Here is a 26,902-nt window from a genome sequence, read left to right as displayed (position 1 = left end):
GGGAGGCCCCGGTGCACAACTGAGCAAGAGGACAACTACATTAGAGTGTCTAGTTTGAGAAACAGACGCCTCACAGGTCCTCAACTGGCAGCTTCATTAAATAGTACCCGCAAAATGTCAGTCTCAATGTCAACAGTGAAGAGGCGACTCCGGGATGCTCACCTTCTAGGCAGAGTTGCAAAGAAAAAGCCATATCTTATACTGGCCAATAAAAAGAAAATATTAAGTTGGGCAGTCTGAGATATGGCTTTTTCTTTGCAATTCTGCCTAGAAGGTGACTTGCTTTGCTCTCCAGAGCAGGGCGCCTTTGAAAGGAGTGATTACTGGGGTGGCGTTAAGTGTTGAGGTGGAACAACTGAAATGGAAAATTCCCTGTGTCTGTGACGAGCGTGGTGAAACTGAGAAGACAGTGTCTGTCCTTTTAAGCTTTTAAGCAGAGTCTTTACCTGATAAAGTAATGTTAGGATATGTCAGGTATCCAGTGAGAGCTTTTGTGCCGAACCCACTAAGGTGTTTCAGATGCCAAGCTTATGGTCATGTTGCAGCAGTGTGTAGGAGGGAGATTTGGAGATGTAAGAAGTGTGCAGGAGGGCATGGGACAAAGGAATGTGTAGTATCGGTGGAAAAGACTGTGTGTGTCAATTGTGGGGGTGCCCATGTTGCTGGGGCTCAGAAGTGCCCAGTCACTGGGTGGAAAGGGTCAATATCAGGGGATATCTATATCTATATATATCCGTATATCTGACATTTTATTAGAAATAAGGAGTAGACATGCTCCAGATACGCATTTCCTTAATTTCAGATATGGAGCTAGGATATTCTCCGTTATTGGACAGTTTTTACATTCATTTTTTTATGAATTTATATTAAATAGTGTTATATAGGTGAAGGGTTAGTTGGTGGTGCAAGTTTTTGTAGGTGGAGGCATGAACAAACAAAATGTGCGAATGACCAAAGAAGAAGAAGAAGAGGAAGAAGAAGGTCAAATGAAGGCCTAAAATGAACGAGTCACTCAAAAAAACGAATAGTGACACTCGAGTCATTCAAAAAAGATTTGTTCAAAAATAACGAATAGTTTGCGAACTGCACATCACTAGTTGTCACCATCAGAGCCATGTATTTCGAATAAATATATGGCTCTGGTCCCCATCACTGGATCAAGATACATGACATGAGTACCTGTTATGACTATTTTGTAGACAAAAGTTGAACTGATAAGGCCTACCTGTTTAGGTTAGGCATATGAGTCCTGAATTATAGTAGACACACACAAATCAGTGAATGCAAAATACTGATACAAAAATAATTGTGAATTGATTTCATGTTTACACAATGATCAGTCATTAAAGTTTACTATGATGGTATCACAGAGTTCTGTAGATTATGAAAGGATGCTTATCAAGAAAGACAATAAACAGGATAAGCCTGCACTTGGCTGTTAGTATTTCAATAGAAAATGAATTACAAAAGACTGTAGTGTAATGTTACAATCTTGCATCAATGATAGGCAAAAGCATGTGGGTCGGTGTGTCAACTAGGCTTACATAGGCTATTGCTCTATATAAACTCCTCAAATACACAGCACATTGTTTTGGCAATGATTATAAAAGACAGGCCCATGCAAAGACATGACAACATGCACTTTAACAAGGTCCCTTTAACATTTACATCAAGGGGAAAATTAAGCACTAGTATTTCAGCTGTATATTAAAGCAAGGAACTACTACAATGACAGTAAGCAATAGCCTCCAAAATATAATTTTGTTTGAATGCATAACAAAAATAATGTACAAATCCTAGCTACTTACAGTGGTTACAGCCTTTGCCTTTTGAAACTTGCTGAAGATCTAGTTTAAGGTTGTCCAGTTTTAATCACATTAAAATGACACAAACATGTTAACGTTTTAAATGCCCACCACACACATTTACGGTCCTACCTAACACATTTCTCCATCCAGCTCGGATTGCATGGTCAGCTGACCTAGTTCAACAGGCTGGGGAGGCTGCAGTATTAGGTTACACTCAATACCCTTCCCCTCTCTGAGCCTTTACAGCCCTCAAACAGCTTACAGACTCACCAGATCAGACCCAGCCCCCTACAGGTGGAAAATTACAGTGGCGCTAGACTGGTCGTATACAAATGCTGTGCCTGGTCATGTGTGTTTCCTGGAACTGGGTTTGATTCATTGTGTGGTTATGGTCCTAGTGACGGTGTGACCCAAGTCCTATGGTTGTGGTTGTGATCCGGTAAGGTTCAGATTTCCTGGAGCAGGTCGGCGGGGAAGAAGCCCAGCTTGCGGCCGGTGCTGACCTTCAGGTAGCCATTCACCTCCTCTCCCTTCTTCACCACGATCTGCAACACAACACAAAGAGAATGGAGGAAGGTGCTGTGGCTCCACATAGGTACAGTAATTGTTGCAGATGACCAGGCACACACACACACACACACACAGTAGCAACCGTCATTAGAGTCACTGTCCACATGCACACACCAATCCATACTGCTCATGAGTTGAAATCAGTTTCCTGAACAAAGAAAAACTCAAAACATTATTTTAATAGACACATAAAGCACACCTAAATTACAGTACTTTCAAGTATGTGATAGTATTTCACCCAGGTCTGACAAACAGAGACACACCTGTTTCTTACCTGGTCTTTTTTTAGAGTGATCTGTCCCATCTCTCTGTTTCCCACAACGGAGCGTGTCACCTTGAACACCCTCTCTCCCGTTTTTATTCTAATGATGTAATTGGTGGGGAGGTAACCTGTCTTCTCACCAATCTTCCCCTGAAAATAGAAAATAAGCCTTATTTACGATGTTGACAATAAAATAGAAAGTACAGCCAATGAGTTGGTCGAGCCATTGCTAGTTTTGATCATTGTCAGCTTGCTTGATCATTTTTTCAGGAACACTTACCCTCCACCATTCTTCATTGGCGTCATCAATTATAGTGATTCGATCACCAGGACTGAAAGACAGACAAAGGTTTGTATATTTGTATGAAATTTGATAAAATGTTTCACAAGACTGAAATATTGGACATAAAATGGCATTCATACAATATAAGGAAACATTTTCGTAAACTCACTGGAAGTCAAGGTCATCTTTCTCAATGGCCTTGAAGCGGTACAGAGCCAGGTAGTAATGTGACTGATTTCCCATGTTTCCCATCTCCTTCTTTTTCTGTAGCAAACATACACCGATGTTTGTCTACTAATTGTATTGATGTACCAGACAGGGTGTTATTATTGATGTTTACATGGTTAGTGTATGCATAATATCACCTTGTCATCTGCTTTGTCAGCCTTGTCTCCCTTCTTATCCCCTTCTGGCTTTCCTACAAACACATCACACAAGGTCTTTATAGAGTTTCAATACAACAATGGTGAACTCCTCAACAATATACCCAGTATTACAAATATTTTATGTACCTCCTTGACATTCAGTGTAAGATATTTTTTTGGGGTTCTGTACTGTATGCCATTCTGTTTTGTCTGGGAAAAGGTTGACATACAGTACATACACTGAGTGTACAAAACATAAAGAACACCTGCTCTTTCCATGACATAGACTGACCAGGTGAATCCAGGTGAAAGTTATGATCCCTTATTGATGTCACTTGTTCAATCTACTTCAATCAGTGTAGATGAAGGGGAGGAGACAGGTTAAAGAAGGACTTTTAAGCCTTGAGACAATTGAGACATGGATTGTGTATGTGTGCCATTCAGAGGGTGAATGGGCAAGACAAAATATTTAAGTGCCTTTGAACAGGATATGGTAGTAGGTGCCAGGCGCATCAGGTTTGTGTCAAGAATTGCAAAACTGCTAGGTTTTTCACGCTCAACAGTTTCCCGTTTGTATCAAGAATGGTCCACCACCTAAAGGACATCCAGCCAACTTGACACAACGGTGGGAAGCATTTAAATCAACATGGGCCAGGATGGTGCAACTCAATATTAGGAAGGTGTTCTTAATGCTGCTTAACAACCACTTATGCTTCAGTTAGTTTACCATTCCCTTTGATGGGCTCCAATATCAAATCACATGGCACAATTTGTTTAAATAAAACTATGTGGTTATAAGTAAATCAACCATATTTTTGTACAGTTGATGCAATGGAACCATAAATGGCATCACCTTGAATTATCACATGCTTCAATATGGACATCCTTCATCCTCTTTCAATACCTTCTGCCTGCTCATCTTCTTTGGGTTGTTGTGATTCCTCTTCCTCCATCATCATCATCATCATCTTGGAAGGGGGAAAATATGGTTAACATACAATTTATATTCCCTATGCAAATGTCTGTCAGTTAATGATACCATTATTGGGACTTATCGTCATTAATTTATCTTTTGGCTAATATGTGCCACACTCACATTCTTCTTGTCTTCAGACCCCTTCTTGCGCTCCTTGTTTGCCATGACAACCCCAACCCGCAGGGTGTCAAACACAGGGTCGTTACGGTTGGAGTGGGCTGGACAGGAGAAAGCAGCAGCGGGAACACACAGTTCAAAATATGTTGAACACTTAGCTTGTTGAGATGGTTAGTGTCTTACCTGCATCTGTCTGGTCACTACTGTAAAGAGGGGAACTGTAGGCCCGTCTGAAACCTGGGGGCTATAGGACAAACAGCAATATGAATATGTAGAGGAATTGATGTGTTTCTGGCAACCACATGCAACATGAACTTGATCATGATCTGACATTATACAGATCGTGATCTAAATAATGAATAGAAAATGTCTTACAATTTTGCCAAAGCACTTCTGATACTCAACATAGGACTGGCATGAGTGGTGGATATTGGTCTTGCAGTTTTTGCACCGTAGAGCAAACTTATTGTTGACTGAAAGGTTGAAAATATTTCCAGTAAGATGCTAGTCAGTATGATTAAGCTTTACAGATACTATTAATAAATACAAGAGCGACTGTGGTCAATGTTAAACTTACGGACTATCATTCGAGCACAGACGTCACAGAACTTGGGTTTCTTGCAGTAGTGGTCCTTGAACTTGTGTGGTTTGTCATTCACCAATATAACAACAGGCTCAGGCTCAGGCTCCTTCTCCTCCACTTCCACCTCCTCCTCATAAATAAAGTATACCTGCAGAGAGAGCGACTATGTCTCAATACTATTAGTGGTAGACAGCTTTCCTTCCTTCTCCCTAGTGACGACTGATTGGATAGGTAAGAATCAGCCTAGTCAAAATAATACTTTCCTCTCATTGACAAGTCCACACGGTAGTTCTCTATAACGTACAAATGTTTTTGCATCAGTTAAGTAAATCAGTAAAGTAAAAGTAGCTTTTCATTTAACAAGTATTTTAAACATTATTTTACTTCTGGAGAGTATGTGGTCAATAAAAAAAGCTCTAGGTTTAGCCCACAGTGTCAGCTAACAACAGAATAGAAATAGCGGACCAGGAAGCCTCACATATATTAAACTAATGAGTGTCCCAGTTGGCTGCTATTCTAAACTGTTTGGGGGATGGTGTTACCAACACTGGCAGACTGACATGCTACTCACAGTATTGTCTTCCTCTTTTACAATATTGTCAGGGGCTGTGGGGTTATCGTGGATATCCACAGAATGTTTATCTTCCAGTCTAATACAGACAAACAAACAGAGAACATTGTTAAGCAACATTGAGCAACAAGGACATCTGAAATGTATTGGAGAGTGAACATTGCATTAGTATTGGTATAGTGGCTGAGCTTTCAATTTGACCAAGTTTAACATGATTATTGCGATGAATAATATAATACCTAAAGCTTTCCCATATTGTGTTATTCAGAACCAGGGATAACTGTTAAAAAGGACTATCCAAATTCTGTACATAGAGTGTATTGAGTTCAGCAACATAAGAGTAGACTCACTGGTCGTACTGGGCCATGGCGTGGTGTGGGAGATCTCACACTCGTCCTGCAGTGCTGCACACCTGAGACACAAGACAGTTTAGGGAACAGAAACACTGGATTTCAATATCACCTTCAATCTGAGAACCATTTGAATGGGACACTTGACTACTTTGGTCTACTTTGTGGAAGTTTTAAAATTATTAACAGAACAACTAGGTATGGGCAAGATGATTTACCCACACACACAAGCATACACAGACATACATATACCCCCCCCCCCCAAACATACACTCGTCCACTCTACTATTTTGGGGCAGGGTAACTCAATCTCATCATAGCTAAATGTGGGCATGAGCTGAGAAATTTGGGAAAAAAGTACAATGATATTAGACCAGAAGTCTTATAAATATTTGACATTTCAGTCCCCTCTCAATGAAAACATAAAGAATTTGCTATCTAACTAAAAGCTGACTGAACAATTAAATATATGATGTCTATCTAGAAAAAACTGAACAGATGACACATATACACTAAAAACAGAGAAATGCAATATAGTTGAAATTGAGACTTACTTGGTCCCACTGGTTGCTAGTCCAGTCAATGAAGAAATGGAATCTGGTATGTGGATGTATGGCAAAGGATTTCTTCACCAGTTTTGATTCAGAGATGTTCCTTTCATGTGTGATGAGCAACCTATTACACCGGAGGCCTCCGAAACCGAAACTCTTGATTGGTACTTCCCTTTTGAGATATTCTTTATGCAGGTACTTTCCTAACAGTGATCCAATGGTTAGTGGTTAGAGCAGAGGGGTGAGTGAGTAAGGGACTGTGAGGGCAGGTGTCAGTGTGAGTGAGTGAGACAGCTGGGTAACTTTCAGGGCACCGATGACGAGGGGAAATCAGATATAGCTCACAACCTGAGAGGGAAGGCCAAGACACACATAGCCTACTGTTGGCTTACTGTAAAAACTGCAGGCATCATCAGAATTGCTGTAGTTTCTCGCATATACAATACACGTGAACACCATATTATACTATCCCACATAAAACCTTTAATGGTTAAAATCCTTATTAAAAAGGAAAGAAATGAAAAAAGTGTAGTTTTTATGTAAGAGAGGATCTAAATAATAGATTGAGAAAATGTATTCATATTGTGGAAGACTGATATGGGAGTAGCCAGAGGTAGCTAATCCATGGATGAAAACATGAGATTCTACAAAGGCCTATTTTTGGCCCCAGCACAGTTGAAGAACAAATTGGCTAGTTTATTGTATTTTTCGCATTGGCTACCACAGAGAGAAAGGGGCGAAGCAAGAGGTTTTACTCCGCCCAAAATCTGTCCATGACAATGAGCCCACGAAGTGAGGAATTATTGCATGGAGGTCAATGAGAGAGGGTCTAATTTGGTCAACAAAAAATGTAATTGCTAATTTGCTACGTGTGGCTTATTTGAGCGAATAGATGTTTCGTAATGTTTAGGTTGTTACAATGCACATGGCATTTCGACATACTTTGAAAAAACTACCAGATATTGAGTTGTGCCTGTTGTCATAGACATAGATAGAGGACTCATCATGGATATAACCTGTTTTAGCATGGACATTGGCATTGAGGGCTTCCACCATTTTAAAGTAGTCAACTGGGTGGGGATTCCTATGAGTTTGGAGCAATCAGTCAATGAAGAAGAAGAAAATGTACTACTTTGAAATTGAGATAGCTGAGTGGCGCAGTGGTCTAAGGCACTGCATCGCAGTGCTAACTGTGCCACTAGAGATCCTGGTTCGAATCCAGGCTCTGTCGCAGCCGGCCGCGACCGGGAGACTCATGGGCGGCGCACAATTGGCCCAGCGTCGTCCAGGGTAGGGGAGGGAATGGCCGGCAGGGATGTAGCTCAGTTGATAGAGCATGGGTTGTGGGTTCGATTCCCACGGGGGGCCAGTATAAAAAATAAATAAAAAAATAATATGTATTCACTAACTGTAAGTCGCTCTGGATAAGAGCGTCTGCTAAATGACAAAAATGTAATTGGTGCTGCCCATGCTGTCACAGACGCTATAATAGCACAGATACAAAGATGAGTCCTCTATCTCAGTGGTTCCCAAACTGTGGGTCGGGACGCACTTGTGGGTTGTGGCAGGGGTCCAGGTGGGTCATGGGATGACATTTTTGGTCATAAAAAAAATACATTTTGGGGATGGAAAAACACTTTCAGTGTAACTTCAACAACTAAAACCAAATAGAAATAGCCTAGAATCTTTAAATACTTACAATCATCAAAACAAAAACTAGACAATCAGGTGCCCATTGATTTTGTTATAATGTTTTGAGCATAAGAACACAGCATTAGCCATGGCAAAATGTATAGAATTGCATAAAAACGTGCTTTAAAACGGCAACATTTTATTTCAGCTCCATGACAAAATGTGTAGATTTGCAGGAAATTTGCTTTAAAACGGCAACATTTTCTCTGCTGCCAAGGTTATATTTTTCACTTATTCTTTGGTCTGTGTATGTTTTTTCACTGCTCAAACCTTATGGTGGGTCAGTACTCAAAAGACACCTCAATTGGTTGGTCACGAAGCAAAAAAGTTTGCCAAACCCCGGCTCTATCTATCGCACGGCTTGTTGTTCACACGTGTATCTGCCCTCTCATTGGCTGGAATGGTCCCACCTGATCTCGATTCCTCCCGCCTGCCTTCCATCTTTGAGGACATGTATTTCTATTGTTAGAGCGGTCACTTGACTATCTTGTCAATATAGTAGACAATCTTTGGCTACCACTACAAAGGTCCCATTGCATTGTGGGTACAATAGTCCCTCGCATCCCAAGTGCGCATGCTCCATAGAAAACTCCATTATTTTTTTTTGCATGGAATCTGCAAGAAAAAAATTGTAACTGTGAAATAGGGATTAAAAGGTGCATCAGATACGCTAACTTTTTGCTGAACATACACCGGCTTGATCGAACAGTGTCTGGAGATAAGAACTGAATAATTTGGCGACACGATCGGACATCCTTGGGTCTTGGGACACTCCAGAATCAAGTAAATGTCTGTCAATGCTAGCCAGCTAGCTTAGCCCCAAGATCATAGGCGCAGTAAAATGAAGCATTATTGCCCTTTGTTTTTAACAGGACGGGCAGATGTAGCTATCTGGTAGACAGACAGAGAGTTGATTGGTGGCGCAAAGACTTTGCATTAAAAGATTGATCACCGTATTCGCTGTCTAGATAAGGTTAACATCCAAAATAATTTAGCATTAGCAAGCCAGCTAACTCTGGGTTCTCCCGCGAGCTTACTGGACAAGACTCCCAAAACTTCGCGAGCTTGTTTTAGAACAGAACGGTTGGATGCAATTCGCACAATTGCTCGTTATCTAGCTAGAATGACTAATTGGTAAACAACTATTCTTCCAAGTTCTCATTATTAAAATGTTGTTATTTTGCACTGTCTATCAAGCTGTCACGACACATCAGACTGCAACATTGCCTAGTTTACGTTAGCTAGTTGGATATAGCTAGCCTAGCTAACGTTGGATATAGGACCTTCCTTGTTGTGCATGTGATTTTGGTACTTTGCGTGTCGCTTTCTCCTGGAATATATTAGATAAGTATCGTGTGCATGTAGCTATCTATTATCAAGTTACAAATTATGGTTTTCCCTTTTCATTTCAACATCCAACTAGCTATCTAACTTAGCTATTTCAGAATACGCCACTGACTCAATTGAAACACCACTAGGCATATGCATCCCCTTCTATGCTTGTGTGGGTTATTGTAGCGATCAGAATTGAGAGATCCCTTTTGTTTAACATTTCACATGTTATTTTAGGGCTAACTAACTAGGTCTATCTTCAATTGCAGACATACTGTTGCACTAGTGTGAGCTGCAGCGTTTTGGAGGGACTGACTTCTGAAGTAGGGTCAGAAGACTTAGTTCTTGGAGAGTTCTGCAAGGCGTTGGAGGGTGCTTGGCAGAGTCTGTGTGCTTCTCCGCTGACACCATGGCCTTCAAACGGTGGATACCATAGCCAATACTATCTTTGGCTTTTCAAAGATGACAAGGTATACTGGAGAACATATGAAATCCTTCCTCACTCATCAGGCATGCTCTGTTAGACTTTATATTGGTTTCTACAAGTTGGAAATCAGAATCTCAGTACAGTGGTCGTAATAGTTGCTCATTAAAGCTATCATGCATTCATACTTGCCACGGTACTCGTTAGTATCGTGGCAAGGAAACAAAACATAAAGAGGGTTTGACTTAAGGAAAAAGCCCTAATGTTGTAAACAAACACGTTTTATGTTGTCATCCAGAGTCACGTTTATTTATGGAAGAAATATTGCGATTCAGGTATCGTCACAGCCCTAGTTCATACAACATTTGTTCCCGCCACTTCTATCCCAAAGGTGCTGCAAGGCGGTTTTTACAAAATGATGGGAGGCAGTGAGAGTGGCAGTGGAGAGACAGATGGAGTCCAAACTGTGGCAATACAAATCCCCATTGGCTGGCAGAGGAGAGTGGAGGACGGGCTTGTGGTGTATGTCAGGTAAGCAAGTTCAGTAACAGGTATAATACTTTATACTTGTGTTATGAACATGTAAGAGCCATTATAATGTATTATTGTGTCTTATACGATGTTGTTACATATTATATATTCAGACTAGTCTGGGTGTGTGTTGTCTTCATTTCCCAAAAGCTGGGCTAGAGCAGGGAATTGTAAAATATATTTTATTTCTCTTCCCCTTTATTTCCCCGGGACCACCCATACGTAAAAATGTATGCGCACATGACTGTAAGTCGCTTTGGATAAAAGCGTCTGCTAAATTGCATATTATTTATTATTTATTATTATTATTTAAAAACTCATCTCCTGCATCCCTGTCCATTCCTACAGTCCAAGTGGCACAGTCCTGTCTTCACTGGAGGAGGTTAAGTCATATCTGTTGAACGATGGCACATGCAAGTGTGGCCTGGAGTGTCCGCTGGTCATCCACAAGGTAAAGTAGACCTTTCCCTCTGCATCTCCTATCTCACTTTCATTGTGTCACAACTGATTTTGACTGCGGTTTGCTGAATGTATGTCCCTTTATTGTCTCAGCAGGTGTTTAACTTTAGCCTAGGGGTCAAAGTTCAGCAGCACAGCCAGCCGGTGGGGAAGGCAGAGCAGGACATGACAAAGCTCTGTAACCATCGAAGGAAAGTGGTTGCCATGGCAGCGCTCTGTCGCAGTATGCAGGCTTCACAGCTGCCCTATGTTTCCCGTCACACAGGTAAATATGAAAAAATAATAGATCTAATGTAACAGAAGTACTTTTAGGATAATTTACTGCTATTACCGGTTTTCATGGTGCTATTGTAAAATTGCTCTCAGAAATGTAACTAATCATGTTGGTTAGTTCTGTGACAATTATGGGATTTTGGTTAGCGATTAATTGTCATTCAAATTACCACAGTTATTGTCACACTTGTACTATTTGTTGAAAATAGTTTAGAACTTGTAATGTATCATAATGCATCTTTGAACATTTGTTACGACATACCTAATGAATACAACACAGCTTTGGTGACACCCATCTCAAAAACCTATGGTTTTGACCGCTTGGAACTTTTGCAAAATAATCTTCTCCTCCCGACCATGCCATTCTGCTCCTAAAATGATAAGGCCTACCAAATTTACCCTCTTCACGTAAAAATGAAGAAGAAAAAACTGCTTTTGGGTAAACTGTCTACTTGAAAATAAAGTTGTATTAAGACCATTATGACACTGTGTTTTTGTTGTTTTGTTCATGGTTATTGTCCGTAGTTGTCGACTACACGATTATACGATTATTGTGCCAGCCCTAATGTAGGTTTTTTGTTTGCAGAGGTCACCAGTGGCGTTATGGAGAACAGAGATCCAAAGAGGATGAGAGTGGACAGGGAAGAAGAAGAACGTGGCACTTATCCATCTAAACACCATCTTGTCCAGTCCAGGCCCAACAATAACCTCCACCACAACCCTTGTGGCAGTCCTCAAAATTCCACCCAACTTGTGTTTTCTTACAATGGTTCCTCACCCCTCTCACACGCTAACGCTAACTCTCATCGCTCTCCTGAGATTCTGAGGAGACTGCCCCCTCCTCTCCATTTCCCTCCCACCACCTCTCAACTCTCCAGCCACGGGGCACCTCAGAGGTCCCCATGCACCCCCACGCCTCAGAACCTCAGTCATGGTCAGAGGACACCCCAGACTCCGGAAGCCCCCAGATCTCCTCATTTGGGGCCCCTCTCTCCCCCTCCTCCCTCCTCCCCTGGGACACTGGGAAGGGGAGGGCAGAGTCATCCACATGGTAACATCGTTGGGTCTCTCCTGTCCCCCTCATGTTCCCCCTCTCCCTCTGTGAGTATGAACTGCCCCTCTCCCCGCCAGCGCTCACGCCACCCCTCCGCCTCTTCCTCTCTCTCTGAACAGGGGGTGGGAGGGGTGGTGCTGGGCGGCTACCCCCCCAGAAGGATATCCTCTTCTTCCCCACACTCTCCTCTACCCGGGGGGTCCCCTAACCTCCATTTCCCCAAATACAAGCTCGAGGACATCTTAGAGCAGTTTAGGAACTCAGGCAACAGTAGCACTAATAACCACATCCTTTACCCAAACTCAATGAGCAACCAAAGCAATCCTCAGATCCTCTCTCTAGCTCTTGAAAAGGGTGAGAAGCCTACAAAGGCACCTGCTTCCGCCACCGGCTCAGGCATGGGGATCAGTGCTGGTCCTTCTGGGTTGCCTCTTGGACAGTTCTTGAACCACCAGAAGCAACCACACCCAGCTTCGTTTCCTGCCAGTAGCCTCCTCTCGGCAGCAGCCAAGGCCCAGCTGGCTAGCCAGATGTCCTACAACCACAGCTCCAATTCGGCCAGCGTCCTCAGCTCGGCCCTCTCTCTGGAGGTCTCGAAAGAGTCTCAGCAGTCGAAGGTAACAAACAGCACTTTACACAACAGCCATCCCTCCATCGCTAGGCCCCTCCCTGCAGCCTCCCTCCTGCTTCCCCACCCCTGCGCCCCCCTCTCCCAGCCCCTAGCCTCGAGTCCCCTGCACCTCTCCCCTACAGACCGGATGTCCCACAGGAAGCGGCAGCGGCGTTCGCCCACGGTGCTCAGCATGCTGAAGGACTCCCAGATGAGTGGTCTCAGAACCCCCGGTGATGTGCTCAACCTCTCCGCCTTGCACTCTCAACCCTCCTCTACCTCAGCCTCGCCCCACTCTGCCATGTCGGAGAACCACCTCCAGGCCCTAAGGGTCTCAGTCCGGCACTCCAGCCCGCTCACAGGACCCCAGAAGCAGCCTGACGGTGCCATGGACTTCACTACAATCATGGCAGGTCAACCGGATCCCCCGACCCAGCCTCTCTCTGCTCTGCTTCACCTGCTCAGTGTGCAGAACGCTCAAGCCGCTGGAGCCCAGCCCAGCTCTGGACATGGTACAGGAGGCATGAGACAGAGCCCCAGGCAGTCTCCCTCTCCCTCCCATTTAAACATCAGACCATTCCCCATGCAGTCCCCCTCTCATCCCAGTACCATTCAAGGCCCGTCACAGCCCCTCTCTCCCTCTCAGTCATTGTCCAGGCGTGGTAGTGCTAGTGCACAGTCTCCCTCTCAACCACATACGAAGGCCAGTCCCAAACAGAGACGGTCTCCCTCCACGGCCCTGTCCAACGCTCAGTCAGCACACCATCGCAGTAGCCCCTCGCCCACCCCACACACCCCTGATAGGCTACGGCAGGCCCAAAACCAACCTATGGATGCCACCACCACCACCATCCAGTCTCCCATGTGCCAGGCCTTGCCTGAAGTCAGTGCATCAGTGGAGATGGGGAGCATGTCAACACTAGGCCCTGGTCTCAGCCTGGGTCATCCTCCCAACGGCACCCCCACCTCCAACCATAGCACCAGCTGCAGCACCACCTCCCCCAGACCCCTGGATCTTAGTAACCACGTGCTGGCCCTGCTGGCAGCCTCCTCCACCATGCCTCTGGAGGAAGGGGGCCTGGACACAACCACCGGCAACAACACTGCAGGTGAGGATGAGCCTTTAAAATCTGTCTCTAACTAGGTGAAATCCACAGAATAGGAAAATTGATTCATTGTTCATTAGACTTCATTAATGTTAATAGTTGTTGAGCACTACATTTTGAACAATAATCTTCCTCACTCCATTAATCCTGGTTCTCTTTTATACTCTCTAGGGGTGCAAGAGCCTCAGAGTGTTCATCATGGCTCCACAGTGACCAAACCCCCAGGAGGTTGCAGCCCCGGCCCCAGCCCCTGCAGCACCCCTTCCCTGGGGGACTCCTCTGGCTCCTTACCCCTGGCCGAAGCCTTCCCCTTCATGAACCAGGAGCAGCTCCTCCAGCTTCTGTCTGCCACAGCTGGCCTGCCCTCCCTCCTGGACCCCACCATCCTGGACTCTCTGCCCCTGGGCCTGTGGCTGGGCGGTCAGCAGGGTCACCTCCCCACCTCCAACACCCCACAGCAACACCATCAACTGCCTGATCAACAACAACAATCGGAACATCAACAACTACTGCTACAGCATGAACAACACCAAGAGCAACAACAGAAACAACAACAGACTGCCCATCTGAACCACAACTTTCCGTTTAGCTTACTCCCCTCAATAATGGGAGGTCAGGGAGAGCTGCCTCTGAATCTCCTGGGTCTGTTGAACCCACTGCTACCCCCCTCTACCACCCTTACCCCAGGCCAGGAGGGTGATCTGGGGATAGGGGAGAAGCTGGGCCTCCAGGCTCTCCTTATGGCCTCCCTGCTACTAGGCCAACAGCAGGCTGCCATGTTGCCCCTGTCTGGGCTGGGCCAGCTGAGCCTGGACCTCCCCCTGCAGCAGCAGCACATCCCAGCCCTGTTGGAGGGTTTGTCTCTGGATAAAGGCTCTGGACTCCTGGACCTGTCGTCCCTGCCCGGCCCTGGGCTCCTTGAGGCCCTCCAGGGCATGCTGCCCCCAGCCGAGGGGCCCCTCCAGGCCCTGCAGTCGCTCCTGCTCCCCACTCCCCTGCCTCCCCCAGGCTTCCTCTCCCTCAGCCCCGCTCTGCTAACCGCTGCCCTGGGCTCTACTGACCTCCCGCCCACCCCTCAGCTCCCCCCACCCCAACAACCCCCACCTCAGGTAGGCTCCCTCCCTTAGCTTAGTGCTCATACCCAGTAGTTTTCCCTTGTGAAGGAGTTAGCACTATCTGTATTAGAGATATCCGTTTGATGTTTTGGTCCTGTCTCCATCCAGGTCTCAGCTTCAGGCCCTGATGGGGGGGTGGACACCCTCATCCCCCTGTCTGTCCAGGGAAAGGACAACCCTATCCTCCACCAGTTACTGCCCACTCTCCTCAACCCAGGGCTACTAGGTTAGTCACAGCACCATTCATTTCCACTGCTATTAATATCAAGTGGTTTTGTTGCCTATTACTTGATTCTGAAATAATTGGCTTTAAAGTTCTGAACCCTCATCGATTTGAATGGTGTCCGAAATGTTTATATTGTATTATTTTGATCTTAACAACATTATTTTGGGGGTATTTAGAGTACTATATAGGTAGAGAACATTGAACAGAACAAGGCTATGTCAATAACTCATTTTAGACAAAAATTCAAAAATTATAGTCCCAAACCCTCGATATGCTGAATCATAGTTAGTATTGTCTATTACATTTAACTCTCTGAATAGTGAATTATTTACAACTGTGAGGAACAGCTACAACACATCTATATCATGTAGATTACTCACATATTGATAATTCACAAACTGTTTTGATGATGAACCATGTGTCTCTGTAGGAGACCTGTCTGCTCTGACCAGCCTCCACAATCTGCTGGGGCTAGGTGCAGGCCCTCTCCTCCTGCCCCCCGTACAGACCTCTGCCCTGGGCATGCCTCTACTCCAGGGCCCTGATGTGGCCATCAACCTCCTCAACAACATCCAGGTGCTTGTTGTATTCTGCCCCTGACACAAGCCTTGTCCTGTGATTTAAATATCTGTATTGGATGTTGATCACCTCATCCGTTCCTCTTCCTTCTTCAGCTCAACATGGCACCGCCCTCAGAGGGAGAAAAGCCAATCTCCTTACAGGAAAAAGACAGCTCTGCCCCTCAGGAGGATATTCCAGCCAATCGGCTTGCCCCAGAGGCTGCGCCCAGCCCCTGTCCCGTCCGTGCCCCCGTATCCCAGCGTGGTGAGGGCTCCGTGGGGAGCGTCCTGGACCCGTATGCCTCCTTCATGGACACCATCTACACCTCTTTCCTCCAGGTCAGTGCTAACGAGCAGGAAGCAGCTAAGTCTGGGGCGGATGCCCTCTGTGCCTTACCCCCCTCCTACCCTGGGGAGCCCCCTGCCCCCTCCGCCCCCCTCCCTCAGGCCAGCGCCCCCCTGTCCCTGAGCCCTCGCCAGGCCTGCTCCCTAAGGAACCCAGAACTGTCCCGGCTCAACATGGAGGCGGCCCACTCCCCAGCTCAGGGCACCCCCAAACCCAGTGACGACGGCTCGGCCACGCCCCTGCAGAACAAGCCAGGGGTCCCAGAGGGTCACACTAACCCCCCTCTGCCTCCCATCTACCTTGAAGAAGCCAAGACCGAGTCGTACAGCCAGGCTGTGTCAGATAGGCAGGTGGACAGACCCCAGGCAGGGGGGTACCTGAGCCCCAGAGACGGGGGCAGCTGCCCCAAGGAGGAGACTGTGGGTCTGCAGCACACGGAGCAGGGCAGGGTGAGCCATAAGGATGTATTGTTTTACCACTGCATGGCTAAAAATGCCATTCCTCCACAATATTGCATATTACATTGCAAGCAGTGACAGATTTGAGACTTCAGTGCCCTTTTTCCCTTTCAGAACCAAACTACACAAACGGTGGGAGCCAGGAGGGGCAGGAAGAGGAAACAAACGTGAGCTCATTTTGATTCTGTACTTGAATCTTTGATAATGATGAGCACCGACTTACTATTCTGCGCATCTTCTCGATGGCACTTATAACACCACCACTTTTCCTTAGAACAATTCAATTGAATACCAATATATAGAACCAGTCAAAAGTTTGGACACACCTACTCATTCAAGGGTTTTTCTTTATTTTTACTATTTTCTACATTGTAGAATAATAGTGAAGACATCAACACTATGAAATTAAACATATGGAATCATGTAGTAACCAAAAAAGTGTTAAACAAATCAAAATATATTTTAGATTCTTCAAAGTAGCCACCCTTTGCCTTGATGACAGCTTTGCACACTCTTGGCATTCTCTCAACCAGCTTCATGAGGTAGTCACCTGGAATGCTTTTCCAACAGTCTTGAAGGAGTTCCCACATATGCTGAGCACTTGTTGGCTGATTTTCCTTCACTCTGCGGTCCAACTCATCCCAAACGATCTCAATTGGGTTGAGGTCGGGTGATTGTGGAGGCCAGGTCATCTGATGCAGCACTCCATCACTCTCCTTCTTGGTCAAATAGCCCTTACACAGCCTGGAGGTGTGTTGGGTCATTGTCCTGTTGAAAACAAATGATAGTCCCACTAAGTGCAAACCAGATGGGATGGTGTATCGCTGCAGAATGCTGTTGTAGCCATGCTGGTTAAGTGTGGCTTGAATTCTAAATAAATCACAGACAGTGTCACCAGCAAAGCACCATCACACCTCCTCCATGCTTCACTGTGGGAACCACACATGCGGAGATCATCCATTCACCTACTCTTCGTCTCACAAAGACACAGCAGTTGCAACCAAAAATCTCAAATTTGGACTCATCAGACCAAAGGACAGATTTCCACCGGTCTAATGTCTATTGCTCGTGTTTCTTGGCCCAAGCAAGTCTCTTCTTATTATTGGTGTCCTTTAGTAGTGGTTTCTTTGCAGCAATTCGACCATGAAGGCCTGATTCACGCAGTCTCCTCTGTGTCTGTTACTTGAAGCATTTATTTGGGCTGCAATTTGAGGCTGGTAACTCTAATGAACTTGTCCTCTGCAGCAGAGGTAACTCTGGGTCTTCCTTTCATGTGGCGGTCCTCATGAGAGCCTGTTTCATCATAGCGCTTGATGGTTTTTGCGACTGCACTTGAAGAAACTTTCAAAGTTCTTGAAATGTTCCATATTGACTGACCTTCATGTCTTAAAGTAATGATGGACTGTCGTTTCTCTTTGGTTATTTGAGCTGTTCTTGCCATAATATGGACTTTTATCAAATAGGGCTATCTTCTGTATACCACCCCTACCTTGTCACAACACAACTGGTTGGCTCACACGCATGAAGAAGGAAAGAAATTCCACAAATTAACTTTTAAGAAGGCACACCTTTTAATTGAAATGCATTCCAGGTGACTACCTCATGAAGCTGGTTGAGAGAATGCCAAGAGTGTGCAAAACTGTCATCAAGGCAAAGGGTGGCTACTTTTGACTGGTACTGTATGTATGTGTGTATACAGTACATTCAGAAAGTATTCAGACCCCTTGACCTTTCCCCACATTTTGTTACACATTTTGTTACAAATTATTTTTTCCCCCTCATCAATCTACACACAATACCCCATAATGACAAAGCAAAAATTGGTTTACATTTTTTTTGCAAATGTATAAAATAAAGTATTCAGAACCTTTGCTATGATACTCGAAATTGAGCTCAGGTGCATCCTGTTTCCATTGATAATCCTTGATGTTTCTACAACTTGATTGGAGGCCACCTGTGGTAAATTCAATTGATTGGAAAGGTTTTGGAAAGGCACACACCTGTTTATATAATGTCCCACAGTTGACAGTGCATGTCAGAGCAAAAACCAAGCCATGAGGTCGAAGGAATTGTCTGTAGAGCTCTGAGACAGAAATGTGTCGAGGCACAGATCTGGGGAAGGGTACCAAAACATTTATGCAGCATTGAAGGACCCCAAGAATACAGTGGCCTCCATTTAAGAATGGAAAAAGTTTGGAATCACCAAGACTCTTCCTAGAGCTGGCGGCCTGGCCAAACTGAGCAATCGGGGGAGAAGGGCCTTGGTCAGGGAAGTGACCAAGAACCCGATGGTCACTCTGACAGAGCTCCAGAGTTCCTCTGTGGAGATGGGAGAACCTTCCAGATGGACAACCATCTCTGCAGTACTCCACCAATCAGGCCTTTATGGTAGAGTGGCCAGACGGAAGCCACTCCTCAGTAAAAGGCACATGACTGCCCGCTTGGAGTTTGCCAAAAGGCACTTAAAGGACTCTCAGACCATGAGAAACAACATTCTCTGGTCTGATGAAACCAAGATCGAACTCTTTGGCCTGAATGCCAAGCGTCACGTCTGGAGGAAACCTGGCACCATCCCTACGGTGAAGCATGGTGGTGGCAGCATCATGCTGTGGGGATGTTTTTCAGCGGCAGGGACTGGGAGACTAGTCAGGATCGAGGGAAAGATGAACAGAGCTAAGTACAGAGAGATCCTTGATGAAAACCTGCTCCAGAGTGCTCAGGACCTCAGACTGGGGTGAAGGTTTACCTTCCAACAGGACAACGACCCTAAGCACACAGCCAAGGCAACGCAGGAGTCGCTTCGGGACAAGTATCTGAATGTCCTTGAGTTGCCCAGCCAGAGCCCGGACTTGAACCCGATCGAACATCTCTGGAGAGACTTGAAAATGGCTGTGCAGCGACTTTCCCCATCCAACCTGACAGAGCTTGAGGGGATCTGCAGAGAAGAATGGGAGAAACTCCCCAAATACAGGTGTGCCAAGCTTATAGCGTCATACCCAAGGAGACTCGAGGCTGTAATCGCTGCCAAAGGGTCTTCAACAAAGTACTGAGTTAAAGGGTCTGAATACTTATGTAAATGTGATATTTCTGTTTTTTATTTGTAATAAATTTGGAAAGATTTCTATAAACCTGTTTTTCCTTTGTTATTGTGTGTAGTAGATTGATGAGGGGGAAAAGCTATGTAATCCATTTTAGAATAAGGCTGTAACGTAACAAAATGTGGATAAAGTGAAGGGTTCTGAATACTTTCCGAATGCACCGTGTGTGTTCGACAGCTTGTAGAGTATGCCCTGACGAATTGAGGATGTTCTGAGGGCAAAAGGGGGTGCAACTCAATATTAGGAAGTTGTTCCTAATGTTTTTTACGCTGTGTGTACAGTCGTGGTCAAAAGTTTTGAGAATTACAATCTCAGTTTTTATGATGGCAATTTGCATATACAGTGGGGGAAAAAAGTATTTAGTCAGCCACCAATTGTGCATGTTCTCCCACTTAAAAAGATGAGAGAGGCCTGTAATTTTCATCATAGGTACACGTCAACTATGACAGACAAAATTAGAAGAAAAAAAAACCAGACAATCACATTGTAGGATTTTTAATGTATTTATTTGCAAATTATGGTGGAAAATAAGTATTTGGTCAATAACAAAAGTTTCTCAATACTTTGTTAAATACCCTTTGTTGGCAATGACACAGGTCAAACATTTTCTGTAAGTCTTAACAAGGTTTTCACACACTGTTGCTGGTATTTTGGCCCATTCATCCATGCAGATCTCCTCTAGAGCAGTGATGTTTTGGGGCTGTCGCTGGGCAACACAGACTTTCAACTCCCTCCAAAGATTTTCTATGGGGTTGAGATCTGGAGACTGGCTAGGCCACTCCAGGACCTTGAAATGTTTCTTACGAAGCCACTCCTTCGTTGCCCGGGCGGTGTGTTTGGGATCATTGTCATGCTGAAAGACCCAGCCACGTTTCATCTTCAATGCCCTTGCTGATGGAAGGAGGTTTTCACTCAAAATCTCACGATACATGGCCCCATTCATTCTTTCCTTTACACGGATCAGTCGTCCTGGTCCCTTTGCAGAAAAACAGCCCCAAAGCATGATGTTTCCACCCCCATGCTTCACAGTAGGTATGGTGTTCTTTGGATGCAACTCAGCATTCTTTGTCCTCCAAACACGACAAGTCGAGTTTTTACCAAAAAGTTATATTTTGGTTTCATCTGACCATATGGCATTCTCCCAATCCTCTTCTGGATCATCCAAATGCACTCTAGCAAACTTCAGACGGGCCTGGACATGTACTGGCTTAAGCAGGGGGACACGTCTGGCACTGCAGGATTTGAGTCCCTGGCGGCGTAGTGTGTTACTGATGGTAGGCTTTGTTACTTTGGTCCCAGCTCTCTGCAGGTCATTCACTAGGTCCTCCCGTGTGGTTCTGGGATTTTTGCTCACCGTTCTTGTGATCATTTTGACCCCACGGGGTGAGATCTTGCGTGGAGCCCCAGATCGAGGGAGATTATCAGTGGTCTTGTATGTCTTCCATTTCCTAATAATTGCTCCCACAGTTGATTTCTTCAAACCAAGCTGCTTACCTATTGCAGATTCAGTCTTCCCAGCCTGGTGCAGGTCTACAATTTTGTTTCTGGTGTCCTTTGACAGCTCTTTGGTCTTGGCCATAGTGGAGTTTGGAGTGTGACTGTTTGAGGTTGTGGACAGGTGTCTTTTATACTGATAACAAGTTCAAACAGGTGCCATTAATACAGGTAACGAGTGGAGGACAGAGGAGCCTCTTAAAGAAGAAGTTACAGGTCTGTGAGAGCCAGAAATCTTGCTTGTTTGTAGGTGACCAAATACTTATTTTCCACCATAATTTGCAAATAAATTCATTACAAATCCTACAATGTGATTTTCTGGATTTTCTTTCCTCCATTTTTCTCTCATAGTTGTCGTGTACCTATGATGAAAATTACAGGCCTCTCTCATCTTTTTAAGTGGGAGAACTTGCACAATTGGTGGCTGACTAAATACTTTTTTCCCCACTGTACTCCAGAATGTTATGAAGAGTGATCAGATGAATTGCAATTAATTGCAGTCCCTCCTTGCCATGAAAATGAACTTAATCCCAAAAAAACATTTCCACTCCATTTCAGCCCTGCCACAAAAGGACCAGCTGACATCATGTCAGTGATTCTCTCGTTAACTTAGGTGAGAGTGTTGACGAGGACAAGGCTGGAGATCACTCTGTCATGCTGATTGAGTTAGAATAACAGACTGGAAGCTTTAAAAGGAGGGTGGTGCTTGAAATCATTGTTCTTCCTCTGTTAACCATGGTTACCTGCAAGGAAACACGTGCCGTCATCATTGCTTTGCACAAAAACGGCTTCACAGGCAAGGATATTGCTGCTAGTAAGATTGCACCTAAATCAACCATTTATTGGATCATCAAGAACATAAAGGAGAGAGGTTCAATTGTTGTGAAGAAGGCTTCAGGGCACCCAAGAAAGTCCAGCAAGCACCAGGACTGTCTCCTAAAGTTGATTCAGCTGCGGGGCACCACCAGTGCAGAGCTCACTCAGGAATGGCAGCAGGCAGGTGTAACTGCATCTGTATGTACAGTGAGGCAAATACTTTTTGAGCATGACCTGGTGTCAAGAAGGGCAGCGAGGAAGCCACTTCTCTCCAGGAAAAATATCAAGGACAGACTGATATTCTGCAAAAGGTACAGGGATTGGACTGCTGAGGACTGGGGTAAAGTCATTTTCTCTGATGAATCCCCTTTCCGATTGTTTGGAGCATCTGGAAAAAAGCTTGTCCGGAGAAGACAAGGTGACAACAGTAAAGCGTCCTGAGACCATTCATGTGTGGGGTTGCTTCTCAGGTAAGGGAGTGGGCTCACTCACAATTCTGCCTAAATACTCAGCCATGAATAAAGAATGGTACCAACACATCCTCCAACCAAGAGCAACTTCTTCCAACCATCCAAGAACAGTTTGGTGACGAACAATGCCTTTTCCAGCATGATGGAGCACCTTGCCATAAGCCTAAGGCAAGGTGATAACTAAGTGGCTCGGGGAAAAAAACATTGAAATTGTGGGTCCATGGCCAGGAAACTCCCTAGACCTTAATCCCATTGAGAACTTGTGGTCAATCCTCAAGAGGCGGGTGGACAAACAAAAACCCACAAATTCTGACAAACTCCAAGCCTTGATTATGCAAGAATGGACTGCCATCAGTCAGGATGTGGCCCAGAAGTTAATTGACAGCATGCCAGGGCGGATTGCAGAGGTCTTGAAAAAGAAGGGTCAACACTGCAAATATTGACTCTTTGCATAACCTTAATGTAATTGTCAATAAAAGCCTTTGACACTTATGGAATGCTTGTAATTATACTTCAGTATACCATAGTAACATCTGACAAAAATATATAAAAACACTGAAGCAGCAAACTTTGAAGATCAAAACTTGTCATTCTCAAAACTATTGACCACGACTGTATATATACGTTAATACATTAAGAACACCTTCCTAATATTGAGTCAGAACAGCCTCAATTTGTCGGGGCATGGACTCTACAAGGTGTCGAAAGCGTTTCACAGGAATGCTGGCCCATGTTGAATCAAATGCTTCCCACAGTTGTCAAGTTGGCTGGATGTCCTTTGGGTGGTGGACTATTCTTGATACACACGGGAAACTGTTGAGCGTGGAAAAACCCAGCAACGTTACAGCTCTTGACAAAAACCGGTGCGCCTGGCACCTACTACCATACCCCGTTCAAAGGCACCTAAATCATTTGTCTTGCCCATTCACCCTCTGAATGGCACATATACACAATCCTTCTTTAACCTGTCTCCTCCCTTCATCTACACTGATGAAGTGGATTTAACAGGTGACATGAAGGGATCATACTCTACCTTTCACCTGGTCAGTCTATGTCATGGAAAGCGCACGTGTCCAGTATATACACTCAGTGTATATAATGATATTAATTTATTTGTTTGTCTCAGGCTACAGAATGTGCTGGAGGATTTCAGAGATCTGGATGCTCCAGCCCTAGAGGAACCTAAACCCACGGTAAAGCACTAGACCTTCCCGCAACCCTCATTAACTTAATTGGACCTATTATATCAGTGCGTATTATATCAACTTAGCTGCCATGGCCTGTTTCTAACAGCGGTGCAGGTTCTAATGATGATGTGTGTCTGTGTTGTAGGTGGTGCTGCTGAAGCCTGAGAGGTCAGTCCGGGGCAGGAGGCGGCGGGGGGCCAGGTCCCAGAGACAGTGACTGGAGTAGGGTCACTAATCCCCCCCACCACCAACCCCACCCCCTATCACTTGCTTTATATTCTCCAGGCTCCCTCACTCTGTTTTTCAACTGCACTAATATATCGTCATGCCAACCTCTTACCTTTTGAACAGGAGTGATCTAGATTAAAAAATGTTAAATAGTTCTGTGGATGCTTTCACTTAGGTCCTCTCCTATCTTAAGTCTGTGTGGTTGCTTGGCGTTGTTATTGATTGAGATCCGTTATGATGTAAGTGTTAGAATTGTCTACAAAAAACTGTACTGTTTCTCAGTGTGTTTACTGTGAGTCAGGATAAGAGTATCTACTTGAATGACCTACGTTTGCTCTCTGTTTGAGATTGTATGATAACTGTGTGCGTGTGGTTTGTGTATGTTCAGGAGTGTGTTCGAGACACTCGAGCTAGACGTTGCCCCTGAGCACAGATCTAGGATCAGATTACCTAACCCTAAATCCTTATGAGGATACAAAATATATCTGATTCTGGACCTGAGTTGTGGGGCAACTTATACCAACTCCTAGAGATGCCTGCTGTTGCTGAGCCCTCTCACTGTGCCAGTGTGGTAGTCACACAGTATATGTACCCAGAGAGAGACCATGTATCTGTGCCAGCCAGTCTCTGGCCTCTCTGTAGACAGACACACTACTACCCAACACATAGCCTAGGTGTGGAAACAATGCAATGGAGAAAGTAATAATTCCCAATCAGGGGGTGTATCACAAAGCAGGATCAATGAGTTAGCCAGTGAACTCACCTGCCTAAATAGTCTGAAGTCTTATTTCCAAGTTCATAAAGATAATGTAAAATGGGCATGACTTGACACTCCCAACAACCCACATTCAAGATAAGCTTTCTTAATTAACCAGCTCTGTCTTGTTTGTAATACACTCCTCTGCATGTTCTCTGTGTGATGTTTAGCAAACAATGCACATTTCAATTAGGTCCTTTCACAGGGGAATGGCTGAAGAAATAGTGTGTTGAGATATACATCGAAATGATTGGCACCCTTGATAAAGGTGAACAAAAAAGACTGTGACATTTTTTTATAAAACAAATACTGAGCTATTGTATGCTCAAATGTTTTAAAATTCAATTATTTTATACAATTGGAAACAAAAAAGAGGTTGTGTTTAACAAGTAATGTTTTTTTCTTAAAGATAGGGGTCAAACTTATTGGCACCTCTTTTTTCAATACCTTTAATAACTCACCTTGCGAGGATAACGGCACTGAGCCTTTAAAAAACTATGTTTTATCATGTTGGAGAACACATTGGTTTAGACTATTCCGCCATACAGAATCTTTGTGCTTTTCAATTCAAACAACAGATTTTCAACTGGATTCAAGGCCGTAGACTGAGATGGCCATTACAATATGTTGCGACTTTTTTGGGGTCAATTAACCATTTCTTTGTGGATTTTGATGTGTTCTTGGGGTTATTGTATTGCTGGAAGATCAAGTTGCGGCCAGAAAATAACCCTATACCTACTGTAAAATATGGTGGTGGATCTTTGATGTTATGGGGCTATTTTGGTCCTAGGGCCCTTGTTAAGGTCAACGTCATTATGAACTTTACCCAGTACCAGGCTGAAATGTGTCTGCAAGTGGATCTTCCAGCAAGACAATTACCTCAAGCACACATCAAAATCCACGAAGAGGTGGTTAATTTACCACAAAATCAACATTTTGCAATGGCCATCTCAGTCTCCGTACTTGAACCCAATTGAACAATTATGGTTTGAAGTGCAGACGAAGGATATCCAGGATATGGAAATATTTTATATGGAGGAATGGTCTAAGATCCCTCCCAATGTGTTCTCCAATCTCATAAAACAAAACATCTTTACTTTTTATTTTAAAGGCTCAGTGCTGTTATCCTCGCAACGTGAGGTATTGAAAACAGGGCTGCCAATAATTTTGACCCCTATCTTTCTCTGAGCAATTGTATTAGTATAAAATAAATATGATTTGCCTCTTTTTTTTGCATACAATATAGCTCAATATTTGTATTTATTTTATAAAGTTTTTTTTGCTCATCTTTAGCAAGGGTGACAATTATGGACCTGACTGGGTTTTTAACGCAATGTATTTTTGGTGGGATAGAGTTGTACTTTCTCTTTGTCCTTCAGATCGCTTTGCTCTGTACACTATCTGGCAGCCCAGTAATACTGGCATCTCTTACTGTATTTAAATAAAACGAAAAGAAGCAGATTATGCAATTTCTACAATTGGAGATTTGTAAATATGTACAGTTAATGTGTTTTATTTTGATTTTATATTGTTAGAGAGACAACAATGAATTGTGAATTTTCGGGGGAATTGTAATTAAGTATTTTCTCATACCCTTGCTTTCAATACTTATGTTAAAAGAATATTAAATTGTGGACTGTAGCTTTCTTTTTATATGGGAGTCTTTTTTATTTAATATTAAACTATTTACAGAAAATTGGCATTCTTTTGTGTTGATATTTGCAACTAATAGTAGGCTTAATCTACTGAATTGTCTCGCAAACCTCTTATTTGCAAAGTCATGCTTGAGACAGTGGAAAAAAGCCAGGAGCTCAAACTCCGCTTTTGATTTTCAATGGCTTCCCATCGGTGATGTGACGAGCTTACATTCCAGTAAGAAAGCCTTCCTGGGGGAGAAATAAATTAAGGCGCATTTAGGACTACATTTCATTAATGCATGCAAGTGGGGGTAAAACAGGCTCAACAACATAAACGTTAACGTCAATGAAATTGTACGATTTAGGTAACATTATTTATAGTCCTTTAATAAAAACATATAAACAATTAAACGTTTAATCCATTCGACGTTATAGGCCTATACAAAGAACGTGGTGATGCGGCTGATAGGCTACATCCGGTGTCTGGATGCTGATGTGGATGCTGAGGCGGGTACCACCAGGAAGCGACAGACCACGCCCTACACTCTACACAGTAAACCCAGCGCAAAACAGGCGATACACTGGCTTACCTC

General features: G+C 44.2%; 2 protein-coding genes across 3 annotated transcripts; one reads left to right on the top strand and one right to left on the bottom strand.

Moving 5' to 3' along the window:
- Positions 1-2,254: 2,254 nt before the first annotated feature.
- On the bottom strand, positions 2,255-5,902 carry LOC311148051 (SH3 and cysteine-rich domain-containing protein 3-like; the record flags this gene model as incomplete). 2 transcript variants are annotated; one of them, XM_084184938.1, is made up of 12 exons in its annotated part: positions 2,255-2,353; positions 2,653-2,790; positions 2,921-2,972; positions 3,093-3,187; positions 3,289-3,341; positions 4,193-4,256; positions 4,385-4,482; positions 4,565-4,625; positions 4,757-4,854; positions 4,959-5,112; positions 5,536-5,614; positions 5,886-5,902. In XM_084184938.1, 12 exons carry the CDS (start codon positions 5,900-5,902, stop codon positions 2,255-2,257), a joined length of 1,008 nt encoding a protein of 335 aa, XP_084041064.1. The 2 variants fall into 2 exon arrangements, with proteins under 2 accessions (XP_084041064.1, XP_084041065.1); XM_084184939.1 differs by having other exon boundaries at positions 3,289-3,332.
- Positions 5,903-9,870: 3,968 nt separating this feature from the next.
- On the top strand, positions 9,871-26,326 carry LOC311147608 (uncharacterized protein). The gene is made up of 12 exons (XM_084184347.1): positions 9,871-9,930; positions 10,276-10,415; positions 10,764-10,866; positions 10,971-11,139; positions 11,734-13,920; positions 14,089-15,026; positions 15,141-15,258; positions 15,689-15,834; positions 15,933-16,613; positions 16,737-16,789; positions 23,627-23,693; positions 23,833-26,326. The coding sequence occupies exons 2-12, from the start codon at positions 10,300-10,302 to the stop codon at positions 23,902-23,904; spliced, it is 4,650 nt and encodes a 1,549-aa protein (XP_084040473.1). The 5' UTR covers positions 9,871-9,930; positions 10,276-10,299; the 3' UTR covers positions 23,905-26,326.
- Positions 26,327-26,902: the final 576 nt, after the last annotated feature.

This window comes from Coregonus lavaretus, assembly GCF_964263955.1.
Source record: "Coregonus lavaretus genome assembly, chromosome: 20".
In the NCBI taxonomy this organism is placed as follows: domain Eukaryota; kingdom Metazoa; phylum Chordata; class Actinopteri; order Salmoniformes; family Salmonidae; genus Coregonus; species Coregonus lavaretus.
This window is presented reverse-complemented; position numbering and strand designations above follow the sequence as displayed.